The 21,711-nt window shown below is 39.4% G+C and overlaps 1 protein-coding gene across 2 annotated transcripts; it reads left to right on the plus strand.

Annotated features, from left to right (window-relative positions):
* The first annotated feature begins 3,060 nt into the window (after positions 1-3,060).
* Positions 3,061-21,429, plus strand: LOC144654282 (uncharacterized). Of its 2 annotated transcripts, none has more exons than XM_078514376.1 (22): positions 3,061-3,536; positions 3,875-3,981; positions 5,933-6,019; positions 7,303-7,379; positions 8,486-8,645; positions 9,529-9,638; positions 10,017-10,107; positions 10,493-10,744; positions 12,053-12,129; positions 13,108-13,218; positions 13,552-13,666; positions 14,097-15,204; positions 15,641-15,706; positions 15,925-15,997; positions 16,427-16,466; positions 16,654-16,812; positions 17,863-17,955; positions 18,493-18,584; positions 18,956-19,121; positions 19,296-20,187; positions 20,488-20,601; positions 20,989-21,429. In XM_078514376.1, exons 1-22 carry the CDS (start codon positions 3,236-3,238, stop codon positions 21,072-21,074), a joined length of 4,377 nt encoding a protein of 1,458 aa, XP_078370502.1. In that variant the 5' UTR covers positions 3,061-3,235; the 3' UTR covers positions 21,075-21,429. The 2 variants fall into 2 exon arrangements, with proteins under 2 accessions (XP_078370502.1, XP_078370501.1); XM_078514375.1 differs by having other exon boundaries at positions 19,272-20,187; positions 20,989-21,328.
* The last annotated feature ends 282 nt before the right edge of the window (positions 21,430-21,711 follow it).

The following is a 21,711-nucleotide window of genomic DNA, read 5'->3' on the forward strand; positions in this document are numbered from 1 at the left end:
TTGGTGGACGACACCAAAAAGTCCCCTGACAACCTGGAGTGCTCTTGTGTGTGGGTCAACTGTATTGATGTTTCCATTTTTTCTTCAATCCCTTATTAAATCTCTAAAATTTCATTCAAATAGGTAGAACCGCACCAAGTTTTGTTCTTGTAAGAAAACAACAGAGCAAAGAATAGATAATTCTCCCTCCCTTTCACTCTTCTAAGGCTTTCACCCCACCTGTCCCTCCCTTTCTACTCCCATCCTTCCCCTCCCTCCCCTCTCCTGCAGTCTTTTACTCCATCCTATCCCATCGAGCTTTCTAATCCAATTACCTACCCCCACCTTACCAGTGTGGGGAGGGAAGGGGGTGGTGTCAACAAGCGGAGGACACCGTTGCGGACGACGGATATGTCACGCAGTTGCGTGAGCCTAGAAGTCATCTTCTAACACACACGCCAGGCAAGCCCAGCAGGGAAAATATTGCGCAAAGAACAAAACAGCCAAACCAGGAATGGCAAAAGGAAATCACGCAAAACAAAAAATAATGTGGAAAAAAAGAAGCGAAAGCCGCAACAGAGCCAAGAAGTTGTACGCAACTAGTCTGTGCCAAGAAAGAGAAAACGGAAGCTAATTTGATCTCATACCGAGCCGAAAAAACCGCAAAAAACAAAACAAACGAAAAACCTAAGGAACACCTGCAGAAACGACAACGAACAAAACAAACACCACGCGACTAAGGATACTGATCAACATGGAAAAAAGCACAAGTGCCAAAACGACTGACAGACGGCTGTACAGACCTGAACTGAACCGACGAAAAACAGAACGAGCCGACGTCTGCCCGCACCAGCAGTCTCATGTTGAAAAATTAGCCACGAAACAGAGCAAAACGAGAGCCATACAGCCGACTGGCAGTCTTTGAAAATCCTGAATCTCATCAAAATGACTAAAATAAAGTAAAATTTCCATCGATGGTTCTATACTTGATCAATTCTATGAACTGTACTGTCCAACAAATATCTCAAAGTTTCGGGGACACCGTGAGGAGAAAGCGAATGTTTTCACGCATAAATACTTCAAGCAGTGAATGAAAACTGTGTTTTCACAATGAGAACCACAAAAGAATGAAAAAAAAAAATCAGATGAGAAAAAAAAAGGCGAGTCAATAGGTCTCTGACTGAGAACTTATTTTTTGCACGAGTGAATTCGTGTGAGAATTGACCACTGTCTAGTTTCCCATGTCATGAATGGGAACAAACCCAAGAAGATATTTTGTGAAAAAGCCCGTTGGCCTGTGTTCGCACTGATCATGTTGTCTGTGTACAAAACATGTGGTCAGTTGTGAAAAATCATTTGAACACAGAGCACTCCCGGATCTCATCAAACGGAGACACCGCATTGCGCGCTTCTATTTAAGGAAACAAAAAAAAACGGCATGCGACAATTGACCAGACAAGACACGGATGACTTGCAAGTCTGCGGCACTTTCATATTTATCAAAGTTAGGGAAAGTGAAGTAGACGCCAAAGTTGGCAAGAGCCTGCTGTTTCGGCCGGCACCGGCCCTATTCAAGTTCCACTCATATTCTGCCATGTTGGGCACACTACGGGAAAGACCCCGACCAAAACAACCAAAACGCTGAATGACGAGCCAAAAAAAACCACCAAAAAAAGATCGGACACCGGAAAACAGACTGACCCCACAAAAAGCCCGCAAGGAACAAAAGGCCACCCAATAAAATGTTCGTCCCATCGCCCCGTCTCTTGTGATGGTGGGTCGGTCGGCGGGAAAAACACGAAGGGTCTGGGCAGAAAAGGCCGGACGCAAGAAGAAAGCCTGAACAAAGCAACCGAAAACGAGTCTTTTCGCGATTCCAAATAACGTAGTATCGATGAAAAGACAAAGACACACACAACCAATGTGAATAAAACAAACGTGTGCGAAATCGAACTACTTGCTTCTTTGACTAGTCAATCTGGAATTTTTACCGAAAAAAAATGGGTCGGTCGAGCGATGGGAAACGAAACAATGGGATGGCCAGCAAAAATAAAATCTAAAAACACAACGAACACAAAACCAGAAACGTGAAATGTCAGATGATGCGAAAATGAGACCAAGGAACCTTTTGAAATCGAAGACCAAAGCGGTGACACAAATACGAGCCGGAAAAATAAAAAAATAAAATTCAATGGTAATATTCAAAGTTTTCATGAAGTGAACCACGAAAGCACCGATCTCGTAAAAAATCCACAAGCCGCACCAAACTGACATGCCAATGTGCGACGCTTGAGAAGTGTCTACTAACCAAACTAAAATATATCCAAGCAGGTGCAACACACTCTTTGTGACAGGCAACTGACGGCCAACGTGCGGAAGAAAACGACACACCCGCAATAAAAAATAGTAAAGTGGAGTCCGCCCAAAAAATGACCGCCAGACACACCGCTATTTGTGAAACCAGCAAAGCGTCTGATTGTAGTTTGCCACAAAAACAGCGTGACAGAATGACAACCTCTTTCACACAAAAAAGCCAACTGTCAAGCAACAAGACTTTGCCCCTTCAACTTTTTCTCTGTCCTCCCGCGAAGCAAAGAAGAAAACCTGATGCAGAAAGCCCAAAAGTCGACCCAGTGTGCCACAGCGATCTGTCAAAACTGACAGAAACCGATGCGAATCGTCATCCGAGCGGTTTTGTAGCAGGCCCAGGCTATCCCCGTCGTTTTTGGCCGACGGAGACTATCGACCATGACGCCCGGCCCAAAGGGAAAACACGAATCGGCCACAGTCCCAAGAAAGGGTTTTGGGAGCTCAAGAGCTCCCGTAAATTTTCGGGGATGATTTTATTCGGGCCCGAAATTCTCGGGCGTATTGAGAAACATGAGTGCACGAGAAAGCGTTTTCGGGAGATTCGCGGGTCACTTTTCGGGACCGAACAAGTGGGTTTCGGGAGGGTTTTTTTTTAAAAAAAAAAAAATAAAAGTTAAGAGTTCACGCCAGGCCGTGTTTGTCGGCTGCTAGAGATCTGGTACTAGCCACTCTGTTGTTGTTCCCAGATCCCATCGTCCGTTACGAGTGACGGTTACAAAATGGCGGACGGAGTGAGTTTTGAATAGATTTCAAATTCTCGAGGCAATTGCCAGGGAAGCTTTCTATAGAGCAGCTTCATTCTTTAATTTTGCTGATGGCTTGAGCGGCACTGTTCAAAAGTTGTACACCTTAGACTATTTCACCGCTTTTTATCGGTTGGAATGCAATGGCTGCTTCGAATGCAACAGATGTATCGATTGTACCAAGAACTGCTTCTATGACCTTACAAGTGGAAACGACAACAACCGGTGCCAGCAACGAAGGAAGGGGAAACTTACAGACAGAAATTGACAGTGCTTCAGCTTATCCATATCGTTTAAGCTCGGATTTTCCTGATATTCCTGACATACCCTCGCCTTTGTTGCGACCGCCAACTGCCGGCCAGAAAACTTCGCTTGCCGTGACTTCAGAGTCGAGCGCGCATTTGCCGTTTTCTTATGCTGCTGGGAATACAAGCAGCGGTCATGGTAAGTAGAATAGCTTTGTTAAATTGATTTGAGCGAAATGATTTTGTGGGATCACCATGTCGCAAACTTCAAAATTATATTTTTCATATTGATGGTGAGTTGTCATAAACAAATTTATAATACATCAGATTACATGTAGGAGAAAAGTGTAGGTTTCGTTAAGCCGGAATATTTTACAGGTTGCAGATTGTGATTATTTTTAGAACCATTACACATGGTTAGTATAGGCACCGGATATTTTCTGAAACTGCACCAGGTCCCAGGCAAGACATCTGTCAACAAAATCATAAAGAATTGTAAATCTTAATGGTAATTTGTTTTTCTTTGGATGTAACCAGTTACACAAAGGCTGGCCAATCCTGCTGGAATTGAAAGTGATAGACGACCAGAAGACCTTGACAGCATGATAAGAAATCAAGTTGGTAGACAAGTGGACAAAGTGTTTGTATGTAATGTACAGTTCTTACTGAAAACATTCCTTTTATTAAATAGTACATGTACCTCTACTTCCCTGTAGACTACCGCCTTGTGGTGGTGGGGGAGCTTGCATGCCTCAATGACCTTGAGAGCTATACTGTCGGGGGGGGGGGGTCTCCCCCTAACAGGTCTAACCTTGGTGAGCAGGTCAAAAGGTAGAGGCCAGACTAAATGGTAGTCACTGGTCCTTCAGGTTGGGGGTTGGGCGTGTGGCTAATCTCTGCACCCTGTAGAAATACCGTAAAATTCTGGTTATAAGCCCTGGGCTTATACAACTTCGTAAGGGGTTTTGGGTGGGCTTATAAGTGGAGAGGCTTATATCCGGGAGGGCTTATAAGCAGAAATAAAAAAAACATTTCGAAACGATCCACGGGAGTGTTGATCGAAAAAACGTTTTTAAGTTAAAAACGCATGATAAAGCAACATTTAGCCTTGTTCAGTACTGTCACCCGGCAGAGGGGGGCTTATATCCGGGGGGGCTTATAATCGGATGTATTTTTTTTGTTTCCAGATAGATGGGCCTATAACCGGGGGGGCTTATAAGCGGGGGGGCTTATAACCGGAATTTTACGGTATCTGATTACGGAAACCAAAAAGAAGATTGCCAGCCTCAAGTTAGAGTCCTCATGGGCCCGATTAGGATATGTAGTCTTAAGTGCATCCTTGATTCTTGAAGAATTTAGCTTTGTTTTTATTGCTTACTGGAGATAGCACTGTCAAAATAAGTTATATTCTGTTCAGAACTTTGTCATTTGTCATAAAAGTAAGATACAGAGCATGTAATGTCCGCAACGTAATGTCCGCAACACAATAACCAACAAAATTTCTGGACACAGAAAACCTGCCTGGCCAACTTTCTTGACTAAAACAATGTTTGTATCAAACAAAAAGAGCAGCATAAAAATATCTTGAAAATGGTGTATAACTATTTACTGTGAATTAAAAGACAATGCCTCAACATTGCAGACATTAATATTATGTAATGTCCGCAACATAAATTCAAATAGCTTAATTCCTTGATCCTTGAATTAAGCTTTTTTTCAACTTTATTCACCTAAAGAAAGTACTGTCAAAATAAGGTATATTCTGTTCAGAGCTTTGTTATTTGTCATAAAAGTAAGATACAGAGCATGTAATGTCCGCAACATAATAACCCACATAATTTCTGGACACAGAAAACCTGCGTGGCCAACTTTCTTGTACCAAAACAATGTTTGTATCGAACTAAAAGAGCAGCATAAATATATCTTGAAAATGGTGTATAACTATTTACTGTGAATTAAAAGATAATGCCTCAACGTTGCGGACATTACGTAATGTCCGCAACACAAATTCAAATAGCTTTTTCCTGGAAAGAAGCTAACTGGTTGGTAATTTTTTTATAGCCTCATGCTTGTTTATGGTAAAGGGTTTAGTATCATACTCTAATGGTTATATAAATTATTTTAGTGTGTTTGATATACTGTCTTAAAGTTTCCTCCTAAACTTATCGAAATCCGAGGATTAAAATAGCCCCAAATTCCATAGCCTCCTACTGAGTGAGTATGGTCAAGATAAACAAAAGCTTAGAAATTTCAAACAGCCATTGTATTAGCTTTCTGCTAGCACAAGTTTCAATCAGAAAAAATAGATTTGAGTTTTGTCACTTTTGCAAGGTCTCATGTGGAATCGCCCATGTACATTGTACCTCTACATTAGATTTAAATATTTTATATATTGTATTTTAAATGCATGTACAGCCTGTATGTTATAAGTTAGGCTATATATGTTATTGGTATGTTGTTGTTATTTTCTATGACTTGTCTTGCTATAATTATTTGTAGACAGTGCTACATGCATTTGTGAGTTGTATACTTTATTACATAAATTTAAACAGGATTGTTGTCTAATAATTTTCTTTTTGCCTTAAACTCAAACAGTCTGGTGCCATCAAAGATCTTCAAGGACACCTGATGTCAAAGGCCAGTGAAGTGGACCAACTCAGAGTTGATCTTAAAAACATGGAGGTACTGTATGTACAGTTTATTTTGATTTAAGATTGAAAATGACCAGGCTAAGATTACACCTGCTCTGGAAATGTCATACAATGTCAATATTATATATGCCCTTCTACAGGATTCTGTAGAACTAAACTGACTTGTTACATTGTAGGAGTTTGTTTTCTATCACTTGATCAAAATTGGCAGGTGCCTGTCTGTAATTGCAGGTAACAATAGATGAATATTTTGTAACCTGTACTATTATACAGTCAACTCTTTCTTAACGGACACCTCTATAAGACGGACACCTCCATAAGATGGACACCTGGTGATGGTCCCTGCCGTTTTTCAGTCATTTTACTGTAACCAAACTCCCTATAAGACGGACACCTCTCTAAGACGGACAACGGACACTTTGAAACCGCCAGCGGACACGCACAAAAAGTTTTTTTAGTGAATAATACTTCGAAACTTGGTATCAGCATAGCATAGTAAGTCAACACCTTTAAAATACCAAACTTACAAAAAACAATCTGCTTTAAGTATTCATATTAGTATATGACACAAAAGAGGTAGTTTTCTACTTACAGTATTACCGTTTGTAATGAACAAACAAGTCGAATTTCTGATATTTTTTCCCCACTTTATAGGTTTTGCTAAAGTAAGCGACTCATAACAGACGTGTATTCGTTGTGCATAGCCGTTTAGGTTTCTCTTCTTAAAATTTCCATTGTCACGTTACCTCAACTCTCTATAAGGCGGACACCTCTCTAAGACGGACAGTTGGGGCCGGTCCCGATAGTGTCCGTTTTAGAGAGAGTTGACTGTAGTACGGGTTACAATAATATTCATATCTAAATGACTAAAACAACTGCAAGCCTGCACTAAGGCCTGGTTCACACTAGAGACATAACAACATGGACGTCAAAAATTACATAAAGAAAATAATTGCAGGGTGCGCAAAGGTTCTTATGTAAGGAATCTTGGGTGCCCAGCTCTATAAAGCTTTTGTGATAGCAAAGTTATCTAAGTTGCCAAAAGGCAAAAGTAAGTCTCCTCCAGCACCCGGGCCCTGCTAGAGCACAGCCCTGCTTAAATGTCCTTACTGTGCCATTAAGTTAATACGGTTATGTTGTGTTGTTTACACTGGTGATATAAAACTTCAATATGAGATGTTTTTTTGTGTGTGTGTGTGTTTGTGTGACCTTGCTGTTGCTAGTGTGAACCAGGCCTTAGTGAAATGGTTCGATTTTGTGTTCTGTGATAAACACTTTTATGAAGTACATGTAATCGAAAAATTAACTTTGCAGCAAAAGGAGAAAGACATGTTTTCTGGTGTTTCACATCAAGCTGATATTCCAGCCAGGACTGTGTCCTCCAGTCAGTAGTAAGTACAGTTTGTACATACATTGTAGTAGACTTATTTAAGGGACTGTGTACATCTATTAGTAAGTTAATTTTATGAACATTACTGTTTTATTTTTGCCAAATATTCGCTATGAAACTAAATGTTTTCAAATTCTAAATAACAAAACCGTAGCTTCGTTGCAGCCAAATGCGTCTCCTGGGCGTTATAATTTAAAGTAACAAGCAGGCAAGATTAACTTTGAAAACTGTTCTGCTGGACCATAATTATTTCAAAAACCCATATCGCAGTCTGTTTCAATCTTCGTCACTTTTGGCCATTCATACCTTTTTTGCATTTGGTATGTTATTTAAGACTAAAGAGGCTATTTTATGTAATAAGCGAATTTTAAGGTCATTTCCCTTTAAGTAATATAATAATAATAATAATAATAATAATAATAATAATTTATATAATAATTTAAATTGTTATTTTAATTAAATTAAAATAACATACAAACATTTACTGAACTGTGTATCTGAGTACAGCCTTTTAGCCAGATGAACATCTCTAGAGGCATCCCGCAGAGTGTATCTGTGGACACCCTAGTCTACATATTTTGGGTGTTTATCTTTTTTTATTTTTTTAACATCTTGATTGTCAAATTTCTGGCTTGAGAGATTTTTCAGCAAATAGAAAATCTTGAAATAATCATGTGCTCAAAAGTGCAGAAATACAAAATTACTAGGTGCTTAATTGCATATATTTAAAGGCCCACACATGCCCCCAAACCCCCTCTTGGTAGTGTAAAAAGTTAGGTGCCCAATAATATTATTGAAACTTACTTTTCCGACCTTCTTAAAGGCTGCATTCATTTAACTTTAAATGTAAAATTTGAGTTGGTTTTAATGTGTAGGACAATGTGACTGTATGAAATGGATAATAATACACCCATGTACACGCTTACAGTACACTGCACCTAGAGGAGTTACCTTCTCATCCCAATTGCCAATTATCATTATTACCCCTCCTCCCTCCCCTGCTCCTTCAAAAGGTCTTGTAAGCTACTGTACATGTATGCAAGTTATGTAAAGAAAAATAAAGTATACTCACTGACTCATTGATGACCCTGTAACTTCTCATTCCAGTCCCAGTATTAGCTCTACTTATGGTGGACCTCTTCGACCTGGAGGTCTGGGTACCAGGTCTGTTGGGTACCCCGTTTCAGGGTTTGGGAACATTGGAACAGAGTTTGGTTTTAGAGAATCCAATGCACAGATAGATGATTTAAAAAGAAAGTTAAAAATGGTAACTACACTGTATTTTGTCTGCTGAGTAACATGTAGTAATTGAGCTTCTAGCCATCTTGATTTAGTTTCCCACATTTCCTGTAGCGGCTTTGCGGCTTTGCGAATTTCCTTGTGCTGATTGTGATTGGTGCTATGTGGGTGAAACCGGCCGATGTTTTGAAACCTGCAAAAAAGAACATATCAGGAATGTAAAAACCTGTGCGAATGGCTCAAACATTGCGAAACATGCATGGTCATTCGACCATCGCATAGACTTTGAAAACTCTAGTGTTATTGACAAAGGCTCTTTTCGTATTAGAAAAACTTCGGAAGCTTGGCACACCTCTGCTACTGTACTAAGCATGCTGACAATAACTCAAAGCCCATTCCAAGCCAATATTGTATTCTTTTTAAAAAATAGCCTCTTAATTAGCACATTTTTACTTCGCTTTTGTTTTTCATCATTTTCTTTTTATCACACCTTTCTTGTACACTGTATATATTTTATCCATTTTGTATTCAATTTTTTTTATCCGTCGAAGGCTGTAGAGTGACAGCCGAAAGCTCATTGTTTTTAATATTTTTAGCCAGTGAACGTTTTTTATTGATTATTTTAGTAACAATAGAGCAGTTTGCATTTTTCCCTTTTTTACTATTTTATGCGATTGAAGTTTCCTTCGAAGCCCATTTAAGACTGTAAATTTTGTTTCATTCTTCATTTTAAACTGTCCCTTTTCAAATAAGGAGTACAATCAACATGAGATTTGTGTTGATTGGATAAATGACAACTGCCTTGACCTCTCAAGCAGGAAAAATTTTTGAGAGATTTTAACAAACAGAAATATGACAAGTTTTGAGACTAGTAATGATCAGTTTTGGTCTTTTGCCATTTACGTCAACAGACAACAGAGCTTTGTGCAAAGCAAGATGCATATTACAGAGAAGTGGTCAGCGAGCTAGAAAATCGGCTGAAGGAGACTGTTGCAGGAAGGGATCATGTCCTTGCACTCAGGTATGAATGCATGCATTGATTAAAAATGTTTAACTTAAAGCGTATGTGAGTGAAACTGAAAATTACATGTATACTCAGGGTAGCGAAGTGACCTGAAGTTACGCCCAATAATTCATATAGCAGAACTTGACAAAGTCATAAACTAAGACAGTATTTGAAGCACTAAAAATGAAATCCTACACGACTTGTACAGTTTGGTGGTTTAGCTCGTTAATTGATTTTAACAAATATGAAGCATGAAACAGGTCCATTTCTCGACTTGAGACGAAATTTTGCAGTTGTTTTCAAATTCATTCCATTTTGGAAGTTTTCTAGACAAATCCAGGCTTTGTTTATAAGTGTGACCTCGTAACCATGTTTATTGTATCTTATGTTTAGAGAAGACGAAGCTGCGGGTCAGCTACAGCTTATTCATCAGTTGGAGGCTGGACTGAGGAAACAACAGCAGATCATTGATGCAAAGGACGAGGTATATGAATTTTTAGCAATTCTTTCTACAGGGATAACGATTACAATACCAGTCAAAACTTAGTTGATATTTTCGCCCCTTGTCATGTGTCTTGTCAAGAGAGGCGACATTCAAGCATTGTTACGCTGTACATGTACAGTACCGCTTAGAAATAAGCGTCCATCGCATACGCAGCTTATACGCACATACGCAGTTCAGTCGAGAAGTTTTTCATACATCTCTCAGTAGCCTCTCACAAGGTGACCGCCTCTGCCTCGTCTGTCGAGAGGGCTACAAATGTAAGTTCTAAGTTCCAAGCTAGAAGAGGACATATGATTGGTCCCATCAAATGTTATACAATGGACATAACTTTCAATATAATCAACTTGTTCTTGTTTTAATAAAGGGCTTAACGTCTATGGAATCCAGTATCAAACAACTCGAAGACGACTTAGCCGGTCACAAGTCGTTCTTGGACAAAATCAGAAGGATAGCCCTGGAGGAGGAAAAGAAAAGATTTCGTTCAGGCCTTGTTACTAGTACACTGGAAAACAATGTTTCTGTGGGTCAGATTGGTGACGCCCTGATTGAAATCCTGCAAAAGTGTCTCTTCGATGATGACAACGAGAAAAAGACACTGCAGTCAAAGTTGGAAAGGGTAAGGACAGGCTTTTTCTATTATTCCGTTGGTAAGATGTAGCAGTCTTAAAGGATATATATGTTATTTGCCGGCCGGGAGGTCCGTATTGGGAAAAACTGTACCCGAGGTCTTGAGTACGGCCCGAGGCCGCAGGCCGAGGGCCGTGCTCAAGACCGAGGGTACAGTTTTTCCCAGTACGGACCGACCTAGGCTGGTAAATAACGTTTTTATATTTTTTCCTACTTAAGTTTGTTTGGATTTAAGAAACCGTGAAAAAATCTGTCACAAAATCTTTTATACGCGCGGATTTGATTTTAATGTCGAGTCCGACTTGATCGACAAGCAAGTGTCAAGCATTAAGCAAGACAAACATTAATTCCGAATAAAATAGCTTCGCTTAAACTGAACTGTACTCAAGAAATGTTCAGCTTAATTTACACTGCAGAAAATCAAGAAAAGAAAACGAAGTCATACTAAAATATAGCACAAATATGCCACAAAACCTAACACTTTTAAATCGATTTCGGCTTCCCGAACAATTCCCTATAAGCTTAAATGTTTTGAAAAGTCTTGATAAAAGCTTTGCAACTTTGCTAAGCCTATTTTTCTGATTCAAAAATACTTTTTGACCGAAAAGCAGTTTAACAAGCTATTAATACACTTGTATTTAACAAATTGATAATCTCTGCGTTGAATCTTATCCTGATAAACAGTGCCAAACTGAATGAAATGCGTAGCGTCTATGTACGGCACAATATTGTGATAATTAATTTGTCCGTTTTTAATCAAAGAATCTCATTTCCTTGAATGATGGTAAATAGTGTTTTGTTTAATCAAAAAGTGACAGATAAACAATGTAGTTTAGCACATAGATAAAGTCTAAAAACCGATCGCGAATGAATTTGAAAATCATTGCAAGATGAACAAACAACGGCAAACTGCGAACAGTAAACTACAACTCGATTTTGTTGAGAAATAAATACCTCGCCTTTTGAAGAACTTTGAGGCCTTTAATTCCACTGCTTTTTTGTCCTTTAGCATTAACAATGGATGGTGAGGCTATTTTTGTCTTTGGAGAGCTAAACTTTCATGTGTTCGTTAGACTCAAAAGTGCAAAATGATTTCGCGCCGTGAGCGGTCCGTATGCGGGGTCCGGATGAGAAAAACCGGACCGCTGGAGCGCGCGCAATTAGCCAATCAGATTAAAGGATTCAGGATTCCGGACCGCTGAGATGCTTGAGAAAAAAATAATTAATAATACCGCATGCATGTGACAGTAAATTGTTAGTTTTCATACCAGCAATGGTCTCAACATTGGTTATGCAGGTTGAAGCAGAATTCAAGAGCAGTAGAGAACAAACGGATAACAAACAAGAAGAAATGCAAAGAGAACACAAGGCCAGGTAAGGGAATGCTAGTCACGACAGCGTGTGAAAATGTCGCCAGTTTGAAAACAAAACAAAACAGAATGCAACGGGTAGTGGGTGTGATGTAGAAAGGTGTTGAGTGTTAGCCTGTTTACATCTTTACCCCCCTTGATAATAAAAGAAGAAATGCAATAAAATGGATTTGTTGTATTTTTCGAGGCTACATGTAAAGTATGTTCAACGCCATGTTTATAGCATGTTCCAGGCGTTCAGTTAGTTAAGGTGCAGGCAGCAACGCAAAAAAATTTCCATTTAAGAGTCCTCGCGTAAATACAGTTTTTCGCGCTACTTATACCTAATCTTACTTTTTTGGTACGCTTCGGCGGCATATCAGGCGAGTTTGGTCGAGCCATGGTTCGTATTTTGGCGAGACGTAGTCTCGCCAAAATACCCATGGCGAGACCAAACGAGCCTGATATGCCGCCGAAGCGTACCAAAAAAGTAAGATTAGGTTTGTACCGTACCAAAATTCAGAATTTGTCGAAAAAAATTGGGACCTCCGACTCTATTGTTTCAGTCTGAATGTTTCAGTACTCGTCGGCAAACATCGCGCAATTGGCGAGCGCGCTCAAGTTCAGTTTTGGCGGGAAAGTGTTTTCTCCTTTTACGACTGGTAAACACCAGCTAAATTTAAATTACGAGATTCTGCTTTATTGGTAAAACCTCTTTTCAATTCATTTTACGGTAACACTATTTTACTTCGAAGTGACCATGATATCGTGGCATATCAGGTCAGTGACTTGATATCGCAGGATACCAGGACAGTAGATCGCGCTTCTGATTGGCTACTTGCGAATTTGGGTACGGTAATGCGCACAAACCGAACGCCTGGAATAGCCTATCTTGTTCTTTTTACATGAGCAATCGATACAACTGTAAACAAATGTGGTGTTGATTTACTTTCAAATTAAATTCCATCTTATTCAGTTTTGCATTTCCTTCATTTTTAATTAGGATGTCAAAGTTGGAAAAGGAACATAGCCAAGCGTTGGACTCTTCGTCCAACAAGGGAGCTCTTCTTAGAAAAGAGCTGGAGTCTTTACAACAAGAAACAGACAAGCTCAGGTCAGTGTTGTTTCCAATGATTCCAGTACAGTTTGACTTTTTATTCATTCACTTGTCTGGGTAAATGTAATTTAGAGGGATTATTTTTGTTGCTATTTAGTCGTACTTACTATATTAGTCGTATTTAGTTGCTATTTTAGACTTTTTTTGTAGCTGTTTTATTGTGTTATGCGTTGGCTTAGGCTGTCGAAGATGGCCTTAGCGTACTCGACAGATTTTATTTGACTAACATTAATCTTATATCATCAAGCTGTTTGTCACATAGTTCACTCTGTTTGTATTTTATTATTGTAATTATTGATTTCATTTTATTTATCTTTTTTTTTTTTCTAGAGAGCAGCACCAAACAGAAATGTCTGCTATGGACGACAAAGTGAAATGTCTCGAGTTAGAGATTGAGAAGACAAAAAAGTCAAGCTATGAAACAACGCTACAATTTGAAACCAAGGTGGGCAATCTTGAAATGTTGTTTCTTGGCTTCATTAATTTTATTTTAATCACGCAAAATCAGATACACACTCGTTCAAAACAACTGTCCTAGGGAACCTTGCCACAAGTCAGGAAATAGTCAAGGAAAAAAAAATTTCTCAACGATCAGAAAAAAGTAAGAGATTTTTTTTTTGAGTTGGAAAAAATTGAAAATTAAAAAAAAAGGGGGGGAAAGGGTGGTTTTTTTTTGGGGGGGGGGGGGGGCGCTGTTTTTTTTTTTTTTTTTTAAGGGAATATGATCCTCTTTTGGGAAAAGTCAGGATTTTGAACACATTCATTGGCAAAAGTATTCTGTTAGTCACTAAGAATGAAGTAAATCGCACTTCTGTTTTAATCCTAGCTGTGCGAGAAAGGTTAAAGTTTAATTCTTTCATTGTTTCCCCATTTAGTGCAAAGAACTGGAATGCTCTGTTCGTGAATTAACAGCAGAGCTTCAAGTTGTAAAAGAAGAGAAACAGAAATTACTATCAAGAGTTTCGCAGGAGCAAGCAAACGTTATTACACTGAACGAGAAACTCAGTGCAGCAGAAAAGCTTCGACAAGAAGGAGAGAAAAAGAACGAAGATCTAAGCAAAGAGTTAACTATTCTTAAGGAAAAGTACAGCGAAGAAGCGAACAGTTTAAGAGCTAATGTAGCAGAAAAGGAAACACTTGTAAAAGACATTCGCGAGGAGAGCACAAGACTGCGGGAAACTGAAGTCGAGAAGGCGCTTAATCAGGAGAGAGAGAAAGCAAACGCTCGCCTGGATGGCATTCTAAACGAGCTTACGAAAGCAAATCATAATATTTCGACTTTGAAAGCGGATTTAGAAACAAAAGCACTCGAATTATCCAAACAGCAAGAGGAAAATATCAAAATGAAAAACGATTTAGAGCTGAGAACTAAGGAAATGAATCTTATAAGGGAAGAGAAGATTCGTTTAGCTGCGGAGCTTGAGAAAACACACAACGAGATTTCTAATTTGCGTGGACAAGTCCAAGAATTGACCAATTCCTTAGAAGCAAAATCAAAAAGTTTGCTAGATGCCGAGAACTACGTTGAAAAACTTCAAACTCAGCTTAACGAAAGGGAGAAGACAATAGCGAGCTTTCAAGCACAGGGAACTAATCTTGCAGAAATTCTTGAGAGGAATAGCCAAACAGGAGACTCGTTGCAGCGAGAAAGAGAACAGTTGATTCGAACCCTTGAAGAGAGAATCGGCGAAGTCGAGGAAATGAAAAGTCATCGGGAGATTTTAGCTAAAAAACTGAGAGCTAAAGATAAACGAGTAAAGGAATTGGAGGAGGAGAAAAACTCATTGACGAACAGTTTAAAGATCAAGCAAGAAGAATTGGACGCTATGATGGAGGATCGAAGTAACATCATGACGGAGCTAAAGTTGCGGCAAATTGAAGTGACGAAGTTGAAGGATGAGAATAGCTCGCTGAGTTCGCTTGTTGAAGGGAAACACGGAGAACGCGAGAAAGAGATCACTAAATTACTCTCCAGACTAAAAGGTAATAATTCTTTCAGACGTCCTCGCGTTGTCGAGGAAATATAGTACGTGTAGCCAGAGATAAAATTCATGGTTTGCAATGTGTCTCAATCTTTCTCAATCCTAACCATTTCTGTCTATCATATATGTAGACCCTTGAGCGAAAGGCGCCCCCCCCCCCCCCCCCCCCAAAAAAAAAAAACAGAAGCAAAAAACGAGCGGGGACGGCCATTTTTTTCGTTGGTTGTTTTCACTTTTTGCCAAACGATATATGACGAAAAGTAATAATTGTTCGTTGTCTTTTTTGAATCGGTTGTATCGCCTTTGTTGGGGTGGTTGTTGTTGTTGTTGCATTTTGGTCTGTTCTGTGTTTTTCCTTCTTTGATTTTGACATTTCCTCGATTTGAAGACAATTCTCAGTGTCTTGCTTGCTTTCTATTTCTTCTTTTGTTTTGAAGGTTCAGAACAGGATTTAGCATTGACACGAAAACTGCTTAAAACAAAAGGAGACATGAGCGGCAAAGGTAAGTCGTTGCTAAATCACATTGTACAACTATTTATTTACCACACTTTTTTCTTTTAAAAATACCAACTTTTGAATATCCTGGTCACGAGGATATTGGTGTTCAGGGAGAACTTCCATTTCTCCTGTACGTCTTAACTGATGTGGAAACATATGCATTTTGTTGTCGCACTGGAATCTTCACAGACTAAAGGCTTTTATATTGTACTTATTTTAAAGCTGTTCGAGTGGCAGGAGCCATGCAACAGGAAGTGACTGCAAAACGCGGGGAACTGGACGCGTTACAAAACAAGTAAGTTGTTTTAGAGAATTAAATGTCAGAGCAGTTTCCTCGTGATATTCTTGTAAGAGTGATTATGTGACTGGTGAGAGATGGGTAGATACATGTAGATACATTGGTTGCTGTTTCTACTGTTTTTTGTTTCCCGTAGTGATGTGTGTGTTTTTTGTTTGTTTGCGTCTGTTGCATGTAAGTTTAAAATGATTAGTTCAAGAAAACAATTTTTTGCATTCACTTACTTATCAGGGAAAAAAATTCCTGCGCTTGCTACCGGGTACGTCTTTCGTTCCGAATACAGTAACATGCTACATTGTATGCCCGCTATTATGAGCTGTTTTCTCTTTCCGTTACTTGACTCTGTCACGTCTCACTCAAAATTGCGTTGTCAATTTTTTTTTCTCTGAGTGGTAACGAAACGTCTCTTGATTGTTCTCTTTATAGAATCCATTGGTTGACAGAAAGCTTAAATACAGCTTCCAAGGTAGGAACCTTTCAAGACCACAAAATACGAAATTTGACAAAAGTTGCACTTTCCTCTAGCTGTTTTCTTTTCTTTGAGCTCCTTTCATATCGTAGTTGTAATGCTGGACATGTTTTTACCGGGCTTGGAAACTGAATCTGCGATGACTTAGGTATTTTTTTTTATTTGATTCCTCTGTTGCTTTTAGGACGCGCGCTATTACGAGAGAAGAAGCAGCGAGTTGTCTGAGACGGTAAAGCAAGTGACAGTTGACCGAGACCAGTTGGAGTTTGAGCTGAGAAAGACCCGAGAACAGTACGACGAAGACAAAAAGCAGTTTAACCACATGGAACAAGCGCTTGAAAAGGTAAAATTATTGTCACTGTCAATAAGCAGCAAATAGTTAGGAAAGCTCTTTCTAGCTGACTCAAGAAAAATTAGAATAAAAAAAAAATCATCTATCTGTCACAAAGGAAAGAGACTGAGAAGTGGTTAACAATTTAATCGCCCATCTGATCAGAATTCCGCTGTTAGTCAGATTTGTCCTTTCAAATCAGTCAAAACACAAACATTAACATTGTTATGGTGGATTTGTGGGAAAATTGCGTGGAAAAGGCCCATTTCACATTTACACTGTAAAACCACCGGACCGTTTGGCCAGTTCTGACAAATGGAAAGCGCCCTTTAAATGCGCGTCAGAAGTAAGCAGGTGATAGCGGTAATACCCTTGGTGAAAATATAACCATATATGGTAATGGTATCTACAGTAATGCCTGCATATGTGCCAGATCTCCAACCTACCTTCCTGTAACTACCGTACTGCTTCAAATTTGTGATTTTGCTGATGACACGAAAAAAATGTTCTTACACAAAATGGTTTCCCTCTCAAATATTTTTCGCATAAAAAATTACTTCTTTACTTCACGTACACTTCAGTCATGTGAATTTCAGTTTGGCCATTCCGTGAAATATACAGTGTACTGATGAATATCTTATATTTTACTGTTTCAGTTGAATTTTTTTTAGTAAAGTAGACCTCGCAAACCACAAAAATCGCAAACAGCGCAAAATAAAACTCCCCAAAAATGGTCTGCAATACAGTATTCGAAAGTCCTGTTGATGTACCGTTTTTTTCTCAATTTAACGCCCCCGGCGTTTATTTCAAACTTGTCCTGGTGGACCTGGCGTTTATTTGATTCATGCAGTTTTTTGAGGCTTGTGGTTATTACAAAGCGGTTTTATGCATTATTTTTTTCAGTCATAATATATCTTGCCATTACATCTACAGCTTTTCGTACCTCAAAAAAATGCTTAAGGAGGTTATTTACAACTCCACCTTGAAAACCAAGCGTTAATTCGAGACCCGACGTTTTATCGAGAAAATACGGTATTTCAATGCTCGCGTTTGTTTTCTTAGGCTGCACTCAAGCATGCAGACTCGCAAGGTGTTATCGAGAAGATGGAGCAGGAGATGGCCAGACTTCAACTGAAGCACTCGCTTGAAGTGAAGGTATGCTTCCATACACTGCTTTTAAAGCCTTTTAAGTAGGAGCACGTGCCATATATTGTTAAATTGGGTAATAAAACGGTGGAAATTCATCCTGCAGTGAACAGGGGACAAAAAGACCATTTTACAGTTCCGAGAATTGTAACTGAGCCTCTGTATGAAAGTGAGGTTTGGTTTGACCCTGTGATGACAAGGGTTAGAAAGTAGTTAGCATGATAACATGATAATTTACATTTGAAAAAAAAAAACAAGGTTTGTACCACAATGAAGTCAACTACAGTCTCTCTTCTGCTCAAAGGCCTTATCACTAAGCACAGAGCTATAACATGTTTTTTTTTTTTTTATATAGTTTACATGCATTATATTAGTATTATCAGAATATTATAATTAACAAATAGGATGCAAGGTTTCTGATTGCTGACAGTTGGTAAAAGACAAAGCCTCAAATCAACTATCAAAATCGATGATGGATACCCACTGACTGGGGAGCTTTTATATTTAAAAAAATATATTAACCATATTTCCTGACTTGTTTCCAAGGAACTAGAGCGAACTTCAAAGACTGCTCTTTCTATCAGACCAGAAGCTGCATCGTTGGTTGAGCTATTGACAAAACTAAACACTGGATTTAGGTAAGTGTCGTACACGTGTTTGTTCTGAAACCAGAATTTTTAGTTTTGGTAATGCATTGTGGAGTGCTGTGCAATAGTGTACCTTTACTTGTGTCGTAGCCTGCGTAGCAGGCGCCGTATAGTTTCTAGCGCGCGTATGGGAAAAACGCAACAGGCGCAAGATTTTTCGTCGCGCGGCCTTCTCACGATCGCGCACTCTTCTAAACGCGCTAAAAAACTACGCAGGCTACTTGTGTCGTCACGCAACGCTTCTTCTCACACAATCCTCTTAGAAGGGTACCAAAAATAGTCACATTACCGAAATGTCTATAGAGGTGACGGTTACGGATTAATTTTTCTCCTGTCTTGATTTGTTTGTTTGTTTCTTTTAGATGGCCTCCGCTCACCACTCAAGCGAATTACAACAGTGTTCTGGTGCCTCAGAAGAGCGCTCTTCCTCAACCTTTACAAACGCTTTTCCCTCCGTCCCAAGACTCGCAGCCTGAAGTGACGGAGATGGGGACTGGGCAGCTAACTCAAAGTGGACCGTCCCGGGAGGTAATAGGAGAGTAAACTAGCCGTAGGCTAAGCTTATTTCACGGTAATAAAGTATCTTATCTTATCTATCTTAGGAAGTAGATACGTTGAGTGTATAAGTCTACAGCCAGCCTTAGCGTTTTACTTGCGTTTTTTTTTTTCATTCTACAGCCAATTGAAATCTCTTCGAAAAAGAACGACGAAGTTACAGAGGACCTAAAGACGTTACTACATGAAGTACGAAGCCTGATCACAAGTTTCCAAGCGCATGTCTCTCAAACTGTGACCCCAGCCAAGACTCCGAGTACTGCGTTTGCGTCACAAGGGCCACCTGCTGAGCGAGCACTGTTAGATGATGGTCCAGTTCACCCAGATGATCCGGACACAAGAACAAACTGTCAGAGAAACGTTGCTCGTGAGGTCGACCCCGGCAAGGGACATTCTGGTCCCATAAGTAATGACGAAAGACACATCGACACAAAACATCGAATTGCAGTCCAGAAGGAGCGCATCTCACGTCCAAAGCCTGTTTTCTCTAGTGAATACAAACATGAATTTGACAGAGACGAAGCTTCATCGGTGACAACTGATCTGAACTCGAGACTAAGCACAAGTTATGAACTAGACGACGTTGGAGATGATGTTAATGACTTTGCCTATCCGTTGCACAGTTCATCTCCGAAGAAGGATAGTGTTGCCAGCAGCGACATGCCCAGTGAACATTTACAACCATTTGATAGGCCTTACTCGCCACTATCTTCATCGATTCATAGCGACCACTCAGATGTCACGTCACTTTTAATCGACCAATCAACGTCCACTGCAGACACTGTTATCTCACGTGATCATTTGAACGCTGCTCGCACTTGGAAGACTTCAAGTGCGTCCTCTGTGACTAGTAGTCAGCCGAGTTCAAGTAGAATGTCTGATATAGCGCCGTTACCAAGGAAACACTCGCGCCCTGTTCCCCAGAACCTGAAAGTCAGTAAACGAGATGGTGATACGGATTCTGCGCGAGTTTCACACGTGTACAGAGACCAGGAGGAACCGACATCAAAGCAATTAAGTCAAAGAACATTTGCAACTGGTAATGTACTGTTGATTGTTTCAGGTTGACTCGGTGATGAAATAGTGTACCAGCATAGTGTCTACGTTTTAAGTAAAAATAAAAAAGGCGAACAAATATATATATTTTTTTTCATTTCCTGGCCCATCCATTCTTCAAATTCCTGACCCAGTCCTACCCTTTCCCCTTTCGTTCCTTATTCTACCCTACCGAACCGTGCCTTCCATTTAATTTCTTCTTTTTTTCTTTTCTGTTTTTTCATCTCTCATTCTCTCTGTTACTACGCATTAAATTATTTTGACAATGAACTTTTATTTGTAGCCAAAGCACCCATGAAGAAAACTTCATCAGCAAGCGAACCTGTTTACAGACGTGCCGAGATGATTTTGCAATCCCTAGCACAAACTGGACAGCAACTAACCAAGAAAAACAGAGGTAACGATAACAACGCCGTGCATGTCGCACAAAGGGGAATTTAAAATTAGATCAAGTTTTGCAAGAGATTCTGTTCTGATTTCAGTTCCAAAGGTTTACGCAAAGATGGAAATTTAAAGTTTTATAAATCTGAATCAGCCAGAGAAGCACTGTATGATCAGAGCACATCACTAGAAAGCAAGTAGTCCAGCGGCCACTTCAATTTAACCTCTTTCGTTCCAGAAAAATTATACCAGTGAATCTTATAAATATATCCCCTTCCTTTTCCTTAATTTATTAGAAAATAAATGTGACCCCCTCCCACCCCTATTTGTGACTATGCCACGTTATGTCCCTTCAATGCCCCCCATCAGCTAACAGTTCACGTTTTTCGTTTTCCCTCTTCAGAAATAGAACACTTGTTGAAAGAGCAAGATAGACGGATCAAAAAGTGCCGGAAAAATGAAGACAACATACATGCATTGCTGTCATAAATGCTGTACATGGGTGTTGGCACTTCCGTGTTGCCCTCTGTTTTATCATTTCATCTCTGTTTTTTAAACAGCAAGCAAATCGTGTCTTGCTGTCAAGACACTGAGACGTCGGAAAAAAAAGGACGGAGCTCGTCGTATTGTCTGTCATACTCTACATTTTGTACTTTGACTATTCGTCCCATATTTATTTCAGAATTGTATAAACACTCCACAACAAAGAGGAATAAAGCAGTAATTATAATTATTTTTTAAAAAATGGCTATATGTTCTCATTAATCCTTCCCTCCGTTAACTTCGTTCTTCCTTCTCGACGCCTCTCTTCAAGTTGCCCGTGTTGGCAAATGTTGAACGAATAAGCGTCACTGTTCTCTTAAGTACCTTCGGTTGAAATCCACTAAATCAATACCTGTCACAAAGTCCTGCAACGTAAATTTTCTTCATAGTTGTAGTTGTTCATTTAACATTGCATGTAAAATTTTCTTATTCTCTTAATATTCGGTCGCTACAGATCAACATTTTTTTTAGAAACAGGCTACTGAAAATCTCCGATCACTATCAAATAACTCCAAAACTAAAACTTCAGACATTATGTGTTTTAACAGTCATTTCATATACTACAATGAGGAAAGTTTGTAAA

This window comes from Oculina patagonica, chromosome 5, assembly GCF_052425735.1.
Source record: "Oculina patagonica isolate OP01 chromosome 5, crgOcupat, whole genome shotgun sequence".
Taxonomy (NCBI): domain Eukaryota; kingdom Metazoa; phylum Cnidaria; class Anthozoa; order Scleractinia; family Oculinidae; genus Oculina; species Oculina patagonica.

Excerpts from the sequence above, each read along its gene's own strand:
- LOC144654282 (XM_078514375.1), top strand. The coding sequence starts at position 3,236 with ATGGCTGCTTCGAATGCAACAGATGTATCGATTGTACCAAGAACTGCT. Across the intron at positions 13,667-14,096 it reads CGCTACAATTTGAAACCAAG|TGCAAAGAACTGGAATGCTC; the intron begins GTGGGCAATCTT and ends TTCCCCATTTAG. Across the intron at positions 20,602-20,988 it reads ACTAACCAAGAAAAACAGAG|AAATAGAACACTTGTTGAAA; the intron begins GTAACGATAACA and ends TTCCCTCTTCAG.